Source organism: Phocoena phocoena, chromosome 2 (genome assembly GCF_963924675.1).
Source record: "Phocoena phocoena chromosome 2, mPhoPho1.1, whole genome shotgun sequence".
Taxonomy (NCBI): domain Eukaryota; kingdom Metazoa; phylum Chordata; class Mammalia; order Artiodactyla; family Phocoenidae; genus Phocoena; species Phocoena phocoena.
This window is the reverse complement of record NC_089220.1, coordinates 114,442,008-114,462,531: the sequence shown is the minus strand read 5'-3', so window position 1 is coordinate 114,462,531 and position 20,524 is coordinate 114,442,008. Positions and strand designations below refer to the sequence as shown.

The following is a 20,524-nucleotide window of genomic DNA, read 5'->3' as shown; positions in this document are numbered from 1 at the left end:
GAGACCTCTGGGACATTAAACGTAACAACATTCACATTATAAGGGTCCCAGAAGGAGAAGAGAGAGAGAAAGGGACCCGAGAAGAGATTATAGTCAAAAACTTCCCTAACGTGGGAAAGGAAATAGCCACCCAAGTCCAGGAAGCACAGACAGTCCCAGGCAGGATAAACCCAAGGAGAAACACGCTGAGACACACAGTAATCAAAGTGACAAAAATTAAAGGCAAAGAAAAATTATTGAAAGCAACAAGTAGAAAACAACAAATAACATACAGAGGAACTCCCATAAGGTTAACAGGTGATTTCTCAGCAGAAACTCTACAAGCCAGAAGGGAGTGGCACGATATATTTAAAGTGATGAAATGGAAGAAGCTACAACCAAGATTACCCGGCAAGGATCCCATTCACATTCGATGGAGAAATCAAAAGCCTTACAAACAAGCAAAAGCTAAGAGAATTCAGCACCACCAGACCAGCTCTACAACAAAGGCAAGGGACTTCTCTAAGTGGGAAACACAAGAGAAGAAAAGGACCTACAAAAACAAACCCATAACAATTGAGAAAATGGTAATAGGAACATACATATCGATAATTACCTTAAATGTGAATGAATTAAATGCTCGAACCAAAAGACACAGGCTCGCTGAATGGATACAAAAACAAGACCCATATATATGCTGGCTACAAGAGACCTACTTCAGACCTAGGGATACATACAGACTGAAAGTGAGGGGTTGGAAAAATATTCCATGCAAATGGAAATGAAAAGAAAGCTGGAGTAGCAATACTCATATCAGATAAAATAGACTTTAAAATAAAGAATATTACAAGAGAAAAGGAAGGACACTATGGAATGATCAAGGGATCAATCCGAGAAGAAGATATATCATAAATATATATGCACCCAACACAGAAGCTCCTCAATACATAAGGCAACTGCTAACAGCTATAAAAGAGGAAATCGACAGTAACACAATAATAGTGGGGGACTTTAACACCTCACACCAATGGACAGATCATCCAGACAGAAAATTAATAAGGAAACACAAGCGTTAAATGACACACTAGGCCACACAGACTTAATTGATATTTATAGGACATTCCATCCAAACACAGCAGATTACACTTTCTCCTCAAGTGCACACAGAACATTCTCCGGGATAGATCACATCTTGGGTAACAAATCAAGCCTCAGTAAATTTAAGAAAACTGAAATCATATCAAGCATCTTTTCTGACCACAACGCTATGAGATTAGAAATTGATTACAGGGAAAAACACATTAAAAAAAACAAATGGAGGCTAAACAATACATTACTAAATAACCAAGAGATCATTGAATAAAACAAAGAGGAAATCGAAAATACCTAGAGACAAATGACAATGAAAACACGACAATCTAAAACCTACGGGATGCAGCAAAAGCAGTTCTAACAGGGAAGTTTATAGCAATACAAGCCTACCTCAAGAAATAAGAAAAATCTCACATAAACAATGTAAGCTTACACCTAAAAGAACTAGAGAAAGAAGAGCAAACAAAACCCAAATTTAGTAGAAGGAAAGAAATCATAAATATCAGAGCAGAAATAAATGAAATAGAAGCACAGAAAACAATAGCAAAGATCAATGAAACTAAAACCTAGTTCTTTGAGAAGATAAATAAAATTGATAAACCTTTAGCCAGACTCATCAAGAAAAAGAGGGAGAAGACTCAAATCAATAGAGTTAGAGGGCTTCCCTGGTGGTGCAGTGGTTGAGTCCGCCTGCTGATGCATGGGACACGGGTTCATGCCCCGGTTCGGGAGGATCCCACATGCCGCAGAGCAGCTGGGCCCGTGAGCCATGACCGCTGGGCCTGCCCATCCAGAGCCTGTGCTCCGCAACGGGAGAGGCCACAACAGTGAGAGGCCTGCGTACCAAAAAGAAAAAAAAAAAATTTCCAACAAAGAAAAGTCCATGACAAGATGGCTTCACAGGTGAATTCTATCAAACATTTAGAGAAGAGCTAACACCCATCCTTCTCAAACTATTCCAAAAAATTGCAGAGGAAGGAACACTCCCAAACTCATTCTTTGAGGCCACCATCACCCAGATACCAAAACCAGACAAAGATACCACAAAAAAAGAAAATTACAGACCAATATCACTGATGAATATAGATGTAGAAATCCTCAACAAAATACTAGCAAACAGAATCCAACAACACATTAAAAGGATCATACACCATGATCAAGTGGGATTTATCCCAGGGATGCAAGGATTCTTCAATATATGCAAATCAATCAATGTGACGCACCATATTAACAAATTGGAGAATAAAAACCATATGGTAATCTCAATAGATGCAGAAAAAGCTTTTGACAAAATCCAACACCCATTTATGATAAAAACTTGCCAGAAAGTAGGCATAGAGGGAACCTACCTCAACATAATAAAGGCCATATATGACAAACCCACAGGAAACATCATTCTCAATGGTGAAAAACTGAAAGCATTTCCTCTAAGATCAAGAACAAGACAAGGATGTCCACTTTCACCACTATTATTCGACATAGTTTTGGAAGTCCTAACCATGGCAATCAGAGAAGAAAAAGAAATAAAGGGAATACAAATTGGAAAAGAAGAAGTAAAACTGTCATTGTTTGCAGATGACATGATACTATACATGGAGAATCCTAAAGATGCCACCAGAAAACTACTAGAGCTAATCAATGAATTTGGTAAAGTTGCAGGATACAAAATTAATGCACAGAAATCTCTTGCATTCCTATACACTAACAATGAAAGATCAGAAAGAGAAATTAAGGAAATAATCCCATTCACCATTGCAACAAAAAGAATAAAATACCTAGGAATAAACCTACCTAAGGAGGTAAAAGACCTGTACTCAGAAAACTATAAGACACTGATGAAAGAAATCAATGATGACACAAACAGATGGAGAGATATACCATGTTCTTGGATTGGAAGAATCAACATTGTGAAAATGACTATACTAACCAATGCAATCTACAGAGTCAATGCAATCCCTATCAAATTACCAGTGGCAATTTTTATAAAACTAGAGCAAAAAATCTTAAAATTTATATGGACACACAAAAAAACCCCGAATAGCCAAAGCAGTCTTGAGGGGAAAAAAAACCGAGCTGGAGGAATCAGACTCCCTGACTTCAGACTATACTACAAAGCTACAGTAATCAGGACAATATGGCACTGACACAAAAACAGAAATATAGATCAATGGAACAGGATAGAAAGCCCAGAGATAAACCCACGCACCTATGGTCGACTAATGTATAACAAAGGAGGCAAGGATATACAATGGAGAAAAGACAGTCTCTTCAATAACTGGTGCTGGGAAAACTGGACAGCTACATGAAAAAGAATGAAATTAGAACACTCCTTAACGCCATACACAAAAATAAACTAAAAATGGATTAGAGACCTAAATGTAAGACCAGACACTAAAAAACCCTTAGAGGAAGACATAGGAAGAACACTCTTTGACATAAATCACAGAAAAATCTTTTTTGATCCACCTCTTACAGTAATGGAAATAAAAACAAAAATAAACAAGTGGGACCTAATGAAACTTAAAAGCTTTTGCAAAGCAAAGGAAACTACAAACGAGATGAAAAGACAACCCTTAGAATGGGAGAAAATATTTGCAAACGAATCATCGGACAAAGGATTAATCCCCAAAATATATAAACAGCTCATGTAGCTCAATATTAAAAAAACACACAACCCGGGGCTTCCCTGGTGGTACACTTGTTGAGAGTCTGCCTGCCGATGCAGGGGACACGGGTTCGTGCCCTGGTCTTAGAGGATCCCACATGCTGTGGAGCGGCTAGGCCCGTGAGCCATGGCCGCTGAGCCTGCGCGTCCAGAGCCTGTGCTCTGCAACGGGAGAGGCCACAACGGTGAGAGGCCCGCATACCGCAAAAAAAAAAAGCCCAATCCAAAAATGGGCAGAAGACCTAAATAGACATTTCTCCAAAGAAGACATACGGATGGCCAAAAGCACATGAAATGCTGCTCAACATCACTAATTATTACAGAAATGCAAATCAAAACTACAGTGAGGTATCACCTCACACCAGTTAGAATGGGCATCATCAGAAAATCTACAAATAACAAATGCTGGAGAGAGTGTGGAGAAAAGGGAACCCTTTTGCACTGTTGGTGGTAATGTAAATTGATACAGCCACTATGGAGAACAGTATGAAGGTTCCTTAAAAAACTAAAAATAGAATTACCATATGACCCAGGAATCCCACTACTGGGCATATATGCAGAGAAATCCATAATTTAAAAAGACACATGGAGCTTCCCTGGTGGAGCAGTGGTAGAGAGTCCGCCTGCCGATGCAGGGGACACTGGTTCATGCCCCGGTCTGGGAGGATCCCACATGCCGCGGAGTGGCTGGGCCCATGAGCCATGGCCGCTGAGCCTGTGCGTCCGGAGCCTGTGCTCCACAACGGGAGAGGCCACAACACTGAGAGGCCCGTGTACTCAAAAAAAGAACAACAACAACAACAAAGACACATGCACCCCAATATTCATTGCAGCACTATTTACAATAGCCAGGTCATGTAAGCGACCTAAATGCCTACTGACAGACAAATGGATAAAGAAGATGTGGTACATATATACAATGGAATATTACTCAACCATAAAAAGGAACAAAATTGGGTCATTTGTAGAGACATGAATGGACCTAGAGACTGTCATACAGAGTGAAGTAAGTCAGAAAGAGAAAAACAAATATTGTATATTAACGCATATATGTGGAACCTAGAAAAATGGTACAGATGAACCGGTTTACAGGGCAGAAATAGAGACACAGATGTAGAGAACAAACGTATGGACACCAGTGGTGGAAAATGGTGGGGGGACGGGTGGTGGTCATGGTGGGATGAATTGCGAGATTGGGATTGACATATATACACTAATATGTATAAAATAGATAACTAATATGAACCTGCTGTATAAAAATATAAATAAAATTAAGTTAGAAAGAAAGAAAGAAGAAAGAAATGGGTCAATGGAATGAAATAGAGTCCAGAAGTAATCACGTAACATAAACATACAATTAATTTTTGACAAAGGCAATTCAGTAAAGAAAGGGTAGCCTTTCTCAATAAGTGCTGCTGGAACAAATGGATATCCATATGTAAAAAAATTTTTCTTAGTTAACTTGATCCATAACTCACGCCATACAAAAAAATTATTTAACTAAAAATGATTCATAAAACTAAATGTAAAACCTGATACTATAAAAACTTCTAGAAGAAAACATAAGGGAAAAATCCTTGTGTCCTTGGTTTAGGCAACAGTTTTTAGATATGCTACCAAACCCATTAAATAACAAATTGATAACTTGGTCATCATAAAAATTAAAACTAAAAACTAGTATTGAAAAGTCACTGTTAAGAAAATGAAAATACAAGCCACAGACTGGGAGAAAAATCTTTGCAAAGTATAACTGACAAAGAACTTGGAACTACAATATCTAAAGAATTTCTGGGACTTCCCTGGTTGTGCAGTGGTTAAGAATCTGCCTGCCAATGCAGGGGACACGGGTTCAAGCCCTGGTCCGGGAAGATCTCACATGCCATGGAGCAAATAAGCCCATGCACCACAACTACTGAGCCTGTGCTCTAGAGCCCGCAAGCCACAACTACTGAGCCTGTGTGCCACAACTACTGAAGCCCGCACACCTAGAGCCCGTGCTCCGCAACAAGAGAAGCCACCACAATGAGAAGCCCACGCACCACAACGAAGAGTAACCCCCGCTCTCCACACACAGAGAAAGCCTGAGCACAACAATGAAGACCCAGCAGAGACAAAAATTTTTTTTTAATTATATAAAATAAAAAACCAGAAGAAAACCATTAAGAAAATAAAAGAAGCTCTTAAAAAATCAGTATAAGTAAGAATTAGAAAAATTCAGAAATGTGATAATTGGAAAAAAATAAGATTTTAAAAAGTAAGCTTACAAAACTCAGGAAAAAGAATAAACTAAAAGTTATTTCTGAAATGAAAAGTAAACTAGAATGGGGGCTTCCCTGGTGGCGCAGTGGTTAGGAATCCTCCTGTCAATGCAGGGGACATGGGTTCGATCCCTGGTCCAGGAAGTTCCCACATACTGTGGAAAAACTGAGCCCGTGTGCCACAACTACTGAGCCTGCACTCTAGAGCCCACAAGCCACAACTACTGATCCCATGCCATGACTACTGAAGCCCGCGTTCCTAGAGCCCACGCTCCACAACAAGAGAAGCCACTGCAATGAGAAGCCTGTGCACCGCAATGAAGAGTAGCCCCCACTCTCTGCAACTAGAGAAAGCCTGCACGCAGCAATGAAGACCCAATTCATCCAAAAAATAAATAAATGAATAAAAATCTAAAAAGAAAAATTTAACAGAGCCTCAGGGACCTATAGGATTCTAACAAAAGATCTAACATTCTTGTCATCATAGTCCTGGAGAAAAAGGTAAAAGAGATGAAAAAGTACTTGAATGGCTGAACACTACCCAAATTTAGCAAACCCCAAACAGGATAAAGGCAAAGAAATCCACTTCAAGACACCTCATAGTCAAACTTCTGAAACTAAAGACAAAGAGTAGAATTGCAAAAGCAGTGAGAAAGAAATGACACCTTACGTATCAGAGAAAAACAATTCGAATGATAATAGATTTCTCCTCAGAAACTGTGGAAGGCATAAAGAAGTGGCACATTTTTTAATGTGCTGAAGGAAAATAACTGTCAAGCCAGAATCCTGGGACTTTCCTGATGGTCCAGTGGCTAAGATGCCACTCTTCCCATGCAGGGGGCCCGGTTTTGATCCCTGGTTAGGGAACTAGATCCCACATGCTGCAACTAAAAGTTCACATGCTGCAACTAAAAGAACCCACATGATGCAATTAAAAGAGCCCGCGGGACTTCCCTGGTGGTGCAGTGGTTAAGAATCTCCCTGCCAATGCAGGGGACACGGGCTCAAGCCCTGGTCCAGGAAGATCCCACATGCCACGGAGCAACTAAGCCCATGCACCACAACTACTGAGCCTGTGCTCTAGAGCCCATGAGCCACAACTACTGAGGCCGTGTGCCACAACTACTGCAGCCCGCATGCCAGAGCCCATGGTCTGCAACAAGAGAAGCCACCACAGTGAGATGCCCGCGCACCACAAAGAAGAGTGGCCCCTGCTCTCCACAACTAGAGAAAGCCCGCATTCAACAGCAAAAACACAATGCAGCCCAAAATAAATAAATAAATAAATGTAAAAAAAAAAGAGTTTGCATACCACAACTAAAAGAGCCTGTATGCTGCAAAGATCCTGCATGCTGCAACAAAGGTCCCGTGTGTCGCAACTAAGACCCAGCGCAGCCAAATAAGTAAATGTTTCTTTTTAAAAGCTGTAATCCTGTATTCAGCAAAAATAACCTTCAGGAATGAAGGGGAAATCAAGATATCGATATTTTCAGATGAAGGAAATCTTAGCGAATTTGTCACCAGAAAAACTATGTTTAAAGGATGGCTAAAGAAGTTATTAAAATATAAAGGAAATGATAAAAGAAGGAATTTTAGACTATCTGGAAGGAGGAAAAACCAATGGAAAGATGAAAATATGGGGGGACTTCCTTGGTTGTCCAGTGGTTAAGATTCCATGCTCCCAATGCAGGGGGCACGGGTTCAGTCCCTGATCAGGGAACTAAGATCCTGCATGCCGCACAGTGCAGCCAAAAATTTTTTTTAAATGAGATTTTTAAAAATGATGAAAATATGGGTAAATATAATAGGCTTTATGGGTCTTCTTGAGTTTTCCAAGTTGTTTTTGAATAATATTGATGTGGTTCTCAAAGTATGTAGAAGACATAGTTAAGACAATTATATTATAAATGAGGGAAGATAAAGGGACTTAAGGTAGGTACACTTTCTATACTTCACTTGAACTGGTAAAATGTCAACACCAATAAACTTTGATGTGTATGTATAATGTACCTAGAATAAGGAACAAGTAATCCTTAGGAAGATAGTAAAAAAAAAAAAAAAAAACAGAGATATGAAGGACAGAGGGAACAAAAAGAAGACAGAAAATTAAGTGGCAGATTTAAGCCCTAACATTATTGATAATTACATTAAATGTAAATGGTCTAAATACAACAATTAAAGGACAAAGATTGATGGCTTGAATTTAAAAAGTGACCCAAGAATATCTTGTCACTTCAAATATAACAGTATAGGTAGGTTGAAAATAAAAGGATGGAAAAAGATATACTAGGCAAACATTAACCAAAAGAAATCAGGAGTGGCTATATTAATATCAGATAAAGTAGATCTCAGAGCAAGAAATTTGTCAAGAACAGAGAATGATATTACATAATGATAAAAGTCAATCTTAAATATGTATGCATCAATCAACAGAGTTGCAAAATATGTGAAGCAAAAACTAATAGAACTGAAAGGAGAAATAGATAAATTAATAATTACAGTTGTAGACTTCAATATGCATCTCTCAACAGGTGATAAAACAAGTAGCCATAAAGTCAGAAAAGATACAGAACTCCACAGCACCATCAACCAACAGGATCTAATCATCATTTATAGAACAATGCACCCAGCAACAGCAGAATATACATTCTTTTCAATCACCAAAAAACCCACATTTACCAAGATAGATCATATTCTGAGGATCACAAAACCTCAACAAATGTAAAAAAAATTGAAATCATACAGAGTATGTTCTCTGACCACAATGGATTCAAAAAATCAGTAACAGAAAGATAACAGGAAAATCTCCAAACACTTGGAAACTAAACAATACACTTATAAATAAAATGAGGATGTTTCAAAGAAATTTTTAAAAATACATCAAGCTCAGTGAAAATGAAATGTTCTGGCAACCCATTCCATAATCAGGTAATTACAAGGAGTAACTTTTATTAAAAGTCAAAAAAGAATTTTAAAAAATCACAGTTTATTTTTGAATTTGAATTGTTGTAAGAACATTTTATTGATTCCAGTTGCTACTGCTGCTCTTGAGCAGTTTCTTAGAATAGTCAATGGAATTGACAGGTTAGCAATTTTACTGAAAGAAGGCAAGAAAAAATTAATGAAATAAACATATAATTTATTGTATTACTTCTCTGAACATCACTGACCCATCAAGAGAATACTCAGACATGAGCAAGAGTAATAGAATTCTATCAGGTCTGATATTTTGCCAACTTTCAGTCATATAAAAACTGCTTTACACATTTTTTTTTTTTTTTTTTTTTTTTGCGGTATGCGGGCCTTGCGGCCTCTCCCGTTTCGGAGCACAGGCTCCGGACGCGCAGGCTCAGCAGCCATGGCTCACGGGCCCAGCCGCTCCGCGGCACGTGGGATCCTCCCAGACCGGGGCACGAAACCGCGTCCCCCGCATCGGCAGGCGGACCCCCAACCACTGCGCCACCAGGGAAGGCCTTTACACATATTTTTCATTTTTATTATGAAAGTGTATTTGTGGAAATAAGAAGTGAACATATTTTATTTAACCAATTGTAACTTGATTTATATCTTTTAAATATTTAGATACACAGTATGTCTGTTTTTCATTTCTTCTCTTGCCCTGGGCCCAGCAGATGTTAGGGGTGGGCCTGATCCTAACCTCCTTGACCCTCAGACCCTCAGCTTCCTTTTCCGGAAAAGGAAAATAACACTCCTGAGCTCACGAATTCGGATGAACTAGGCACCTGAGCAAATATGGCTAATGTAAGTTCCCTCACTCTCCTGAGGAGGAATTCATGTTCTAGGAGTGTTTTGGAGTCTTTGTTTTGTTTTTCTTTATTTAAAATTTTATTTTTATTTTTTGGGGTATGCAAGGGAGTCTTGTGGGTGAGGAAGTGGTTGAAAACACCGAAGGGAGAGTTGTGTGATAGGGCGGGGTGGGATCCGCTCCGAGGAACTGGCTTTGGTAGTGGGAATGGAGAAGAGGAATCCCCATCCGCCCCCGCAGGAAACGCTCCAGTGATTGGAGGTGTGTGTGCTTGTGTGTGCCGGTGTGTGAGGAGGGGGTTAGCTCTGACTCCCGCAGACATCACCACGCATGACGAAGCTACTTCCCCTCACGCGGTCCAAGGCGCACACGCGCGATCCACGGCCACGCCTGCACACACTCGACACACACAGTGTAACCGAGGGTCCGGTTGCCATGGCGAGCAGGAGCGCGAGAGCCCTGCCGCCCCGCCCGCCCCCGGCCGAGCCCGGTCAACTCCATCTCTGATTGGCCGCTGCTTCCTTATTATGCAAATCATTTGCGTAGACCCGGCGGCCAGCTGCCTTACGTCATCAAACACGGGGGCTGGGGCTCGGGGCTCAGCTCCGGAAGAGCTCGGGCGGGAGCCCAGAGAGCGAGGCGCGGGGACCTGAAGCTAGACCCCAGCATCCCGCCGCTTCGGCCCGGGCCTGCCCCGCCCCCTGCCCCGCCCTTTTCCAGCCCGCCCCACCCTTTCTACGCCCCTCCATCCGGACCCCGCCCCCGGTGCAGCCCCCCGCCCTCGCTGCCCGTGTCCCGCCCCCTCCCCCCCTGGCCCTCGCCACCGGTCCAGGGAGGGGACGGCGGGACAGGAGGGACCGGCGGGAGGGCGGACCGGGCGGGGATATGGCCGCGGCGCCCGGAGGGTCTGCGCCGCCCGCCGGCCCCGGCCCGCGCCTGGGTTTCAGCACCGCGGACAGCGGCGTCGGCATGAGCGGGCTAAACCCGGGTCCTGCCGTGCCCATGAAGGACCACGACGCCATCAAGCTCTTCGTGGGGCAGATCCCGAGGGGCTTGGACGAGCAAGACCTCAAGCCGCTGTTCGAGGAGTTCGGCCGCATCTACGAGCTGACGGTGCTGAAGGACCGGCTCACCGGCCTCCACAAAGGTGCGCGGGGTCAGCCCAGCCCAGCCCAGCCCAGCCCAGCCCAGCCCAGCCCTGCCCAGCCCTGCCCAGCCCCATTCCGATTAGAGTGCGGCCCAGCCCAAATCCCAGCCTCAACCCCAGCCCCAACCCTAGCCCTATCTAGAGCCAGTCCAACACCAGTCTAATACCAGCCCACTTCAGCCCAGTCTTCTTCCCAGATCACAGAACCCCCAACCCAGAATTTTCTCTCTGACATCCTCCCTCTGATCATCACTCTGGTCCCGACATGTACTCCACTCTAAACTCCAACTCCCTTCCCTTCACGTCTCACATCGCAACACTCCTCGCCTTTCAGCTGGACTTCCCTCTATCTCTCCCATCAGACATCTCAAATCCTGGAATTTGGAAACTTATTCCACCTTCTAGGTCTCTGACACCTTCAATCTCCCAAACCCTGGACCCAATCATTCCTGAACCACCATCCCTCCACCCCCATCTGGGGCCACCCCACTCAGGCCTAACCACGTTCACACACATTTTGGGCTTGCACCCCTCATTCTGGCATCCATGACCAGTCAACCCCCAGAACCTTCTTTTGATTCACACTGCCAACCTAAAATCTCACAGACACAAACTCTCCGCTTCTTCAGAACCCATGCCTGTCTAAGTCACAAAATCCAATTCCCCTCCCAGGAGGCTCTCAGCACCAAATTCCGCCTTCATGCTTAACAATAGCCCCAATCTCTCCTACTCCCATCCAGAATCCCACCACTGTCTTCCTTTTCTGATTTGAGTCCAGAACTCTGATCTCAGCTGGGAACTCCAGCCACCTTGTGCCCCCTCATCTCAGGCTTCTTCTCAGCTGAACCTACACTTCTTTTACCCTCTAATCTTCCCACTCCTGTGACACATATTTGTCCCTTCCCAATCCTCTTTATGGCCTCCTGCTTTCCCTCCCTCACAGGGTGGTCCTGGACCAGAGCCTGTGGACCAGAGCCTCAGGGTGGGTCAGGTTGAAGAGGCAGAAAGGGGTCTTCTCCCTGCCTTTGCTAGAGAGAGACGCATCAGGTCCTATCCAGCCACACCCCTTTCCTCCTGTAGGAATAGGGAGGAGGCTTGTTTACATGCAGAAAAGTCTGTCCAGGCTGGGCTGGAGTAAGAGAGCCAGAGACACATTCATACATGGGCAGGGGAAGGAAATTATTTCAGAAGAAACACCTTTTTCTCTCCCCACCTTCACCATGCTGCAGTTTCAGGGTTTGGGGAGTGGGGGAGGGTCCCCAACTATCCTCCGTGATCTTTCCAGGAGAGAAGTGGTGGGTCCTGGGTAACAGTTAAATGTACTTTCCTAAGGGCTAAGAGCTGGAAACAGGCTGCCACCTTTTCAACTCAGAGGCTTTGGAGAGTTCCTAGGCACACTAACATAGAGACTCCAGGAAAATGCCCATAGAAGATTTGCGAGCAGCTATGAAGCAGTGCATCTTCCACCCTCCTGGGTGGGGTCATTTTTAGAGGGGCATGAAATGACAAGACCATACCATCCAGATTCCTTCTAACACAGTCCAGCTGCCCAGCTGTACATCCATCCATAGCAATTTATTTTATTTTCTAGACATTTATTTCAGTATGAAAGTACAAGCTAATCTTTCTGAGCCATCTGTACAGTAAGGGAAGTGTATAGAATACCTTTAATTCTCACTCAAACACCATCGGAGTCTCTGAACTGTTCCCTCATCCTTTCTCTCTTTCTCTCTACACTTAGTTATTCTTCCTGGTTTTTTTTCATTCATCTGTCCTTCAAGCCATGCTTCTCTGTCTTTTTATCCCTCATTCTTCCACTCCCTTTCCCAGGTAGTCACACAGGGCTCCTTTAGGCAGCAACTAGGCCCTCGAGCCTTTCTGAGAGGCCCCCAGCCCTGCCCAGTTCTGACATCAGCTAATATGGCTTGGTGGCAGTAGATGGAACAGAGATGTAAGCGGAATCAGGTGTTTGGTGATTTATCCCCAAACCAACCCACAGCTCTTGAAGGCAGGGTTGCCTTGCAAGATCACTGAGGAGGGTCTCCAAGTCAACATATTCTCCACCTTCTCCCCAGCAACAGTGATGTCCAAAAGCCAGAGTGACTCGTTTTCTTTTTGATGGCTGAGTACCACAGGGGGCAGCCATAGTGCTTTTAAAACAAGCTCAGCCTAGGAGTTTGGAGATTCCAAACCCTATCCTGCCACTTGTATACTCTCTGGGCTTCAGTTTCCCTATTGATATGATAAGAGTTTGTCCCAGGAGTTCTCTAAGGTCACTTTAACCCAATGAATGGCAGATATCCGCCCACCTTAAGAGGGCAACCACATAGGAGACATTGGAGAAAATGTTCCCATTTGCCTTTGAAGTCTGCTGAGTTCTAAGTGGAAAACTGCACCACACTCCTAATGGCTTCCCACATCCACTTTCTCTTCCTTCAGTCTTTCTCCTTCCTACACTCAGAAGGCGGTTTTTGAAAACACAGACCTAATGTCACAACCCTTTAGTGGCTCTCCACTGTTCTTAGGAAAAAGTTCAAAATCCAGACTGAGGTTATAGATGAGCTGATCCCTGCACACCCCACTGGCCACTCTGCCCCTAAGTTACCAATCTCCAACCATACTAGCCTTCCATCCATTTCCCCAACACACTGAATTCTTCACTCAGTCATCATATGTACTATTCTCTCTGCTTGAAATAATCGCCACACTTTTTGTTACCTCATTAACACCCTTTTGTTATTGAGAATTCAGTGTGTTCTTTGAGACATTCCTCAACCTTGTGGAGTTAGATACATCCCCCTCATGATCCTTTACATGATCCCCCTTAAGGCAGGAAATGTATCTGTCTTGTTGCCATTTTACCTTCAAGCCCTCATAATGTCCCACCATAATAAGTATTCAATAAATCTTTTCTGAATGAGTGAGTGCTCAATGACTTTTGGAAAGGAAGAAATCTTGGCCCTGTGCTTCTTAGCAGGCTACAGGTTCTGAGGCTGGACAAAGAGAGGGTAGGACTGATCCTTTGGCTCAACCCCGACTCCTTCTCTCCCCTGTATCTACTGGTTCTTTTAGAGAAGTCAAATTTGGGGCACAATAACTATTTAAGAGGCCCTATCTTGAAGTCCTGGGAGAGCTGACAGATCAAGTTCCTTGGATAGGATTGGAAGTCCCTAGAAGCTCCTACCCATAGGACACCCTTAAACCAGTCCCATCTTCCAAGCCTCAAAATTATCCCTTCCTCAGACTCAAACTAGGAGGAGGTGTTAGTAAGGAGTTCTGGGGTCCTGGGGTCCCAAGCTTTCTCCTCCTCTTCTGTCTCCTCCCATCTGAAACTGAGTTGGGAAGGAATTGAGGCTGATTCTGAGAGACTTTGGGAGTATGAATCCAAAAAGGAAAGGGGAGGCTGGGGTTAAAGCTGAAGGCAAAGCTGCTTAGGGAGGTCTAACCCTAACAGGATTTATGGCCGGAGTGGGGAGGGGAGATGTGGGATTGTATTAGCATGTGACTGGGTGTGGGTACACATGTTCCGTAGGCAAGAGGCCACGAGCAATTGAGAAGGAGCCAGAGCCTGGGACACAGGCACACGAAGCCCCTCCCTTCAGAGAAGGCGGGAGGCAGAGAAGCCTTCTCAGAAGTAGTGTCCTTGTTTAAAGGAGAGTGGCTTTGAGTTTGTCAACTTAATGGGGTCTTTCCAGGAAGAGTATCTGGGGGTTTCGGGAAACCCCCTGAGCCAGCCTCTTCCTCCCCAGGCTGTGCCTTCCTCACCTACTGCGCCCGGGACTCTGCTCTCAAGGCCCAGAGTGCACTGCACGAGCAGAAGACCCTGCCAGGGGTAAGTCCACCAGGGTTGGTGGGGGCGGGAATCACCTCAGGCTGGGGACATAGGCCCTATGTGCATGCCAAAGCAGCATATAGGGGGTGGGCTGGGACCAGGAACTAGAAGAAGAGTCATCTTTCCAGGAGAGGACTTACCTGTACCCTTAACAGCTACAGGTTATGTGTTATGTTCAGTCTTCTGGTCCAAAGAAACGGGCTCAAGACTCTTGGGCTAAGTGTACCACGCCCATAGTTAGGGAAGGCATTACTGTTGTGAGCTATGCTAGAGTTTGTCCATGTTGGCTAAAATCATGATTTTTAGGTGTCATTTGTCACTGGTGTGAGCATATATGCAGATACATGGAGGAGAGGCTCTGCTGGTCTGGAATCCCACTTCTTCCAGTTCTAGGGTCCTTGATGGCACTTCCCTCTGGTCCTCTTCCTGTAATGTTTTTTGGGGTGTCTTGACTCACCAAGATTGCTTTCCCTCCACACCCCAAACACGTAGCTAAAGTTAAGAGAGATCTGATTCCACAGGGAGCTAGGCTACTGTGTATCAGTGGCACTTGATATGTCCTTGACTAATGGCTAATCACTGGACAAAAGGCAAAGTGGGACCTACTGTGGAAGGAAGAAAGTGGTGATTGTTAGGAACTAGTGTGGCTTCACCAAGAGCAAGTCATACTACACAGCCTCATTCTTTCTTGTCCAAGGAGTGATATGTCTAGAACAAGAATGCTATTCAAATGTCCCAGGCAGGCCAAACATGGGACACATATCCACTTCCAGGCGTCAGATTTAAGAGGGTCATTAGCCTACCATAAAGATACTAGGATGGGATGGGAACATAAAATATATCATGGAATGATAATTTGAAGAATTGGGGACATTTAGCTGGAGAAAATAGGGTTTAGTGGGGGCTGCAATAGGGAGGCATCATAACATAATAATTAAGAATACTAGTTTTTTGAGACTCACAGACTGGATTTGAATCCCAGCTCTGCCATTTACCACTTCTGTGTCTTCAGATAAATTACTAGAAAATTTCCTCATCTATAAGGAGTAGGTTATACTAACACTTAGCTCTCTGGGCTATTGTGAGGATTCACTGAGGCTTAGCAAGTGCCTGGCACAGAGTAAGATCTTGATACATATTACTGTTGGGGCGGGTAACCGCTTTCACATCCTGAAGAGGGATTTGGTTTCCTATGGGTGGCCTCACAGAGCAGTGGGGTATAAAGAACAGATGCGCTAATTTCAGCTCCATGTAAAGAAGTCATTTCTCTGCATTGGAGCTCTCCAGCAATAACGCAGGCTTTACTTAGAGCCGATCAGGCTGTTATCGGGGTGTCAGATCCTAGAACCAATCCTTGTAATTGAAGGAACTTGAGCCTCGCTCTTGAAGACTCAGTGTCAAGTTAACACTAACTTATCACCCTCCCCAATCCTCTGTATGCAGGCTCTGGAGTCAGACAGACCTGGGTGTCGATCCAGGCCCCACCACTCACTGACTCTATGACCTTGAGCAAGTCTTTACCTCTCTAAGCCTAAGCTTCCTCCTCTGTGAAACTGAACTTGTAGGGTTGTTATAATAATTAAATGAACTAAGTCATGTAATAGTGCTTAACACAGATCTTGGCAGACAATCAGTACTCCATACAGGTTAGCTGGTGGTGGTAGTAGTAGTAGTAGTGGTGGTAGTAACAGCAGCATTACTAGGAGTAATAGTAGAAGTCATTACTCATCCAACCTTGGGAGTAAATGACTTCTGTCACTAGAATTGAGTCAATGATATGAACAGTAACACTCCACGTGGGAAACATCATGGTAAAGGTGCAGAGACAAGAGGAACAGATGGGTGTGAAATGAGGCTGGGAGTGTAGAGGAGGGGGACCTCATGTGAGCAGGGGCCAGACCAGAAAGAAGATCCACAGAGGGCAGTGGCTGAAGAGGAAACTTTGAACTCCAGGCTGAGGGGTTTGGACTTTATCCTGAAAGCAAATGAAAGGCACTGAAAAAATTAATATGAACTTTGGGAGAACAAATCCCCTCCTTAGGGACTTCCCTGGTGGTCCAGTGGTAAAGAATCCGTCTTGCAATGCAGGGGATGCCAGTTCAATCCCTGGTCGGGGAACTAAGATCCTACATGCCGCGGGGCAACTAAGCCTGCACGCCACAGCTAGAGAGAAGCCCGTGCACCAGAACAAAGAGCCTGTGCACTGCAACGAAAGATCCCGTGTGCCGCCAACTAAGACCTGATGCAGCCAATAAATGTTAAAAAAAAAAAAAAATCCCCTCCTCAACCAGCCACAGGGCTCCACAAGAGATGGGGTACCTGGGGTACTCTATGAGGCTGAGGGCACCTGAGATAAGGACAGTGAAGCCCTATACTACTGGGACAATTTCTGGGAGAAAAAAGAGAAATAATAATAACTAACATATATTGATACCAGACAGTGTTCCTAGCACTTTACAGGTTCAAATTCATTTAATCCTCTATGAAGAAGGTATTGTTATTGGCATTCCCATTTTACAGGTGAGGAAACTGAGTCATAGAAAACAAGTGACTTGCCCAAGGTCATGTAGCTACTAATGGGAAGATGTGGGCTTTGAATGCAAGTAGTCTGGCTCCAGAACTCATTCACTTAACCACTGCACTGTTACCTGAGCCAAGCTGGTGGCAGATAGGGGTCTAAAGTTCTGGAGGGGATGGTGACTGGGTACATCTGCCCCCTCTCACCCTTTCATCTACAGGCTTCAAACATGGCCTGACTTCCTCTTGTACTGCCAGGATTGGCTTATTCACCCTCCTCAGCTTAACAAAGTGAAAATTAATATTTAATTATTCTCCTAAATGAAAATCGATGGCCCTGTTGGCCAGCCCCAGCAATGGCCGGGTCATCAATCTTTCCTCTGGGCCTGCCAGGGGCAGCAGTAGCTTTAGTCACCTGGCCTCAGGCCCACCAGCATGGAGAGGAGGGTGCCCAGCTCTCTGTAGGCACTGGGTCCTGGGCACACCTGCCATCTGCTGGAGAAGCAGGGACAACACTTCAATCTGGACTCTGACTGGAGGCAGGCAGGACTGTCGCTGTGGGACTAGGAAAGGCTGTGTCAAACCTAAAGAGAAAGCCTGAACCGCTAGGAGAAATTTCATGTTATCTGCTGGACTGGGACCTCCCCTCGGCCCCCCTCCACGAGCTCCCTGCTAATTTCTGTCACCTATCAAAGCTTGACTCCCTACTCAGGACTTCCTTCAAACCTCAGTGGTCTGTCCCATCTTCTACAGCTTCTTCCCCATGAAGCTAGAGTTACTTCTTTCAGCCTCACTTTAGGCTCCAGAATCCACCTGAAGAAAGTGAGGCCCAACCTCAGCCCCACCTTCTGGGATTCAGAAGGTTCCCTCCTGCCCCCGCACTTGTCTCCCTCCATGTTCATGCTCTCCTTTCCCCTGGGCATCCATCCCTTCAAACACCATGAAGGAGACAGACATAACTGAGTACATTTGCTTTTGCAGGTTGTGCCCTGCACAAAACAGCTTGAGTGGAAAAGGCAAACAGGGCCTGAAATCCAGCCATGCTCTATTGACCAAGCCATGCACATTATCACAGGACTGTGTCAGCCCAGAGGAAGGGGGACATTTTTCCTAATTTGCCCACAGGGTTGCCTCTTTGTAACTCACACAAAGGCACTGTATGTGCTAGCAGCTGCCCAGTGCATGAGCTGGCGCCTTTGCCCTCAAGGAGCTTCCAGCCCAGAAATAACTTGTTGCACCTCAGTGGGGTTTAACCTCTGGGCACGTAGAAGAAGCATCAGGGGTGGAGAAGGAGGAGATGCTTCACAGGCGAGATGCTGTCTGAGCTGAATCATGATCATATCATACTTCATGATGTTTGAAGGCCTAGAAACCTAAAAGACAAAAGTGTCTTCTGGAATTCTGGGGACAGTCAGGGAAAGTGCCCAGCAAAGATGTCTAAGGCTCCAAGTGAATGGAGAGTATCATGCATGTTGGGCAGCACGGGAGGCAGGACTAACAGGTTTTGGCTCCCAGTCTTAGGATCTCGGGCTTTACTGGGCAGCTTGCAATGGGGAACTGTGGGTGGATTTTGAGCAGGGAAGAGTGAGGGACTGGTACTGAAAGATCACTTTGGCTACAGCGTGAATGCTGGGGTGGAGAGGATGCAATGCTGGAGGCAGATGACCCTCTGGAAACACTTGCTGAGAGCATGTGAGTGATGATGCTGGCCTGGAGCTGGGGTTAGGGTAGGAACGGAGAGGAGAGGATGGACTTGAGAACTATTTAGGAAATCCATATAGATTCTAGAACGAATGGGACTTGGCATTGGGTTGAATTAGAGGAAGGGGGTGAGGTAGAACAAAGTACTGAAAATGGTGGTTTCCTTTTTATCTGCTCCACTCTTTCTTGCACCCATGACACCTCTCTTAGACCCATCAGTAGTCCCTTCTTTGGGGAGGTTCCAATAAGCATTCTTCCCATGGTGAGGGGAAGGGGCTGAGGGCATGAGTGCTGAGTGGAGGGAAGAGCTGTGATCAGGACAGAAGAGCGTGACGAGGGCAATGTGGACCCCAAAGGCAGGAATTTTTGGCAAGTCGAGCAAGGAGAAGGGGTAAGATCTTGCCTTCCCTGCTGCTTACAGGGGCAGAAGGCCTAGGACCCCGTACGTGTCTGTCCTGCCTCTGACCTTCTCCACTCCACTGCTTGGAGTAGGTTGTCCTCTCCTCTTTCTGACATACTCTCCCTTGATTTCCCCTCCAGGGCTGGGCCCTGAAGCAGAAATGTGCCTGGACTTGGGAAAGTCTCAGGGGAATAGGTGCTCAGCCAAGGGCAACAACTCCCGTGAGGTCCCATGACAAGTTCTTGGCCAAGGAAGCAATGCCCTCTTTTCTTCAAAGGGGAAGAGTGATTACTTGACCCCGCTTCCACATCCCTCCCCTGGCTGTGGCAGGAACGAGGCAGGGTAGGGTTGCCCAGGTAGCTCATGTGGGCAGCTCTCTTTCTCCTTTAGCCACACAGAACATACCTAAAAACCGGGTGTCCTCCCTAACCACTTCCCAGTGGAGACTGAAGGCCCAGAGCCTGGGGACCATTACTCTTCTCAACTCTGTCATCACCATCTTGGGCTCCTCCCCTGAGGACTTCCCCTGCACCTCCTAACTCCCAAATTACCAACTTCCCCAACACCTAAGCCATAAGCCTGAGAGTCAGCCAAAATTCCCTCCTCTCCCTCAGTCCCCACATCCAATAGAACTTTAGTCCAGTTCATTCTTCCTGAACATCCCCTGAATCTGTCCATTTCCTTCTGCCCTAGTCCAGGTCACCCTCACCCTCACTTGTATCACTGATCCTCCTGCCTCTAATCTTTCCCTTTCCAATCCTTTCTCTGCATAATGACAGCTCATGGGATCCTTCATAAGACAGATCCCTCCCCCACTTAATATCCTTCCCTGGATCCCTATTGCCTTTGAAATACAACAAAGTCAAAGTTCCTTGTCATGGTTTTCACAACCTGCCCTGATCTGGCCCCTGCCTACCCTTCAATTCCATATCCTTCCATTTAAAACCCACACAAACAAAAACAAACAAACGAAAAATTTATTACATCTGGTGCACCTACTAAAATCTTGCCTTTGTCATTTTCACCACACCCCTTCAAGGTGGGATCCTGAGTGCCCTTTTACTAGTGTGGATACTGAGGCTCAGAGACCTTAAGGAAGTTGTCAGTGATGGAGCCAGGATTTAAACCCACGTCTATCTGACTTGGCAGCAATCTGTACTACCCTAG

At 45.0% G+C, this 20,524-nt stretch overlaps 1 protein-coding gene across 17 annotated transcripts in view; it reads left to right on the top strand.

The window, feature by feature from the left end:
• Positions 1–10,645: 10,645 nt before the first annotated feature.
• The window catches only part of CELF6 (CUGBP Elav-like family member 6), a 29,610-nt gene continuing 19,731 nt past the window's right edge, over positions 10,646–20,524 (top strand). For 14 of the 17 annotated variants that reach the window (XM_065872780.1, XM_065872774.1, XM_065872778.1 and 11 more), the window contains exons 1-2: positions 10,763–10,907; positions 14,657–14,739. In XM_065872780.1, coding sequence (XP_065728852.1) covers positions 10,763–10,907; positions 14,657–14,739 — 228 coding nt within the window. Of the gene's footprint in view, positions 10,908–14,656; positions 14,740–20,524 lie in introns of all 17 variants that reach the window. The other 3 variants (XM_065872764.1, XM_065872765.1, XM_065872763.1) reach the window with 1 other exon arrangement.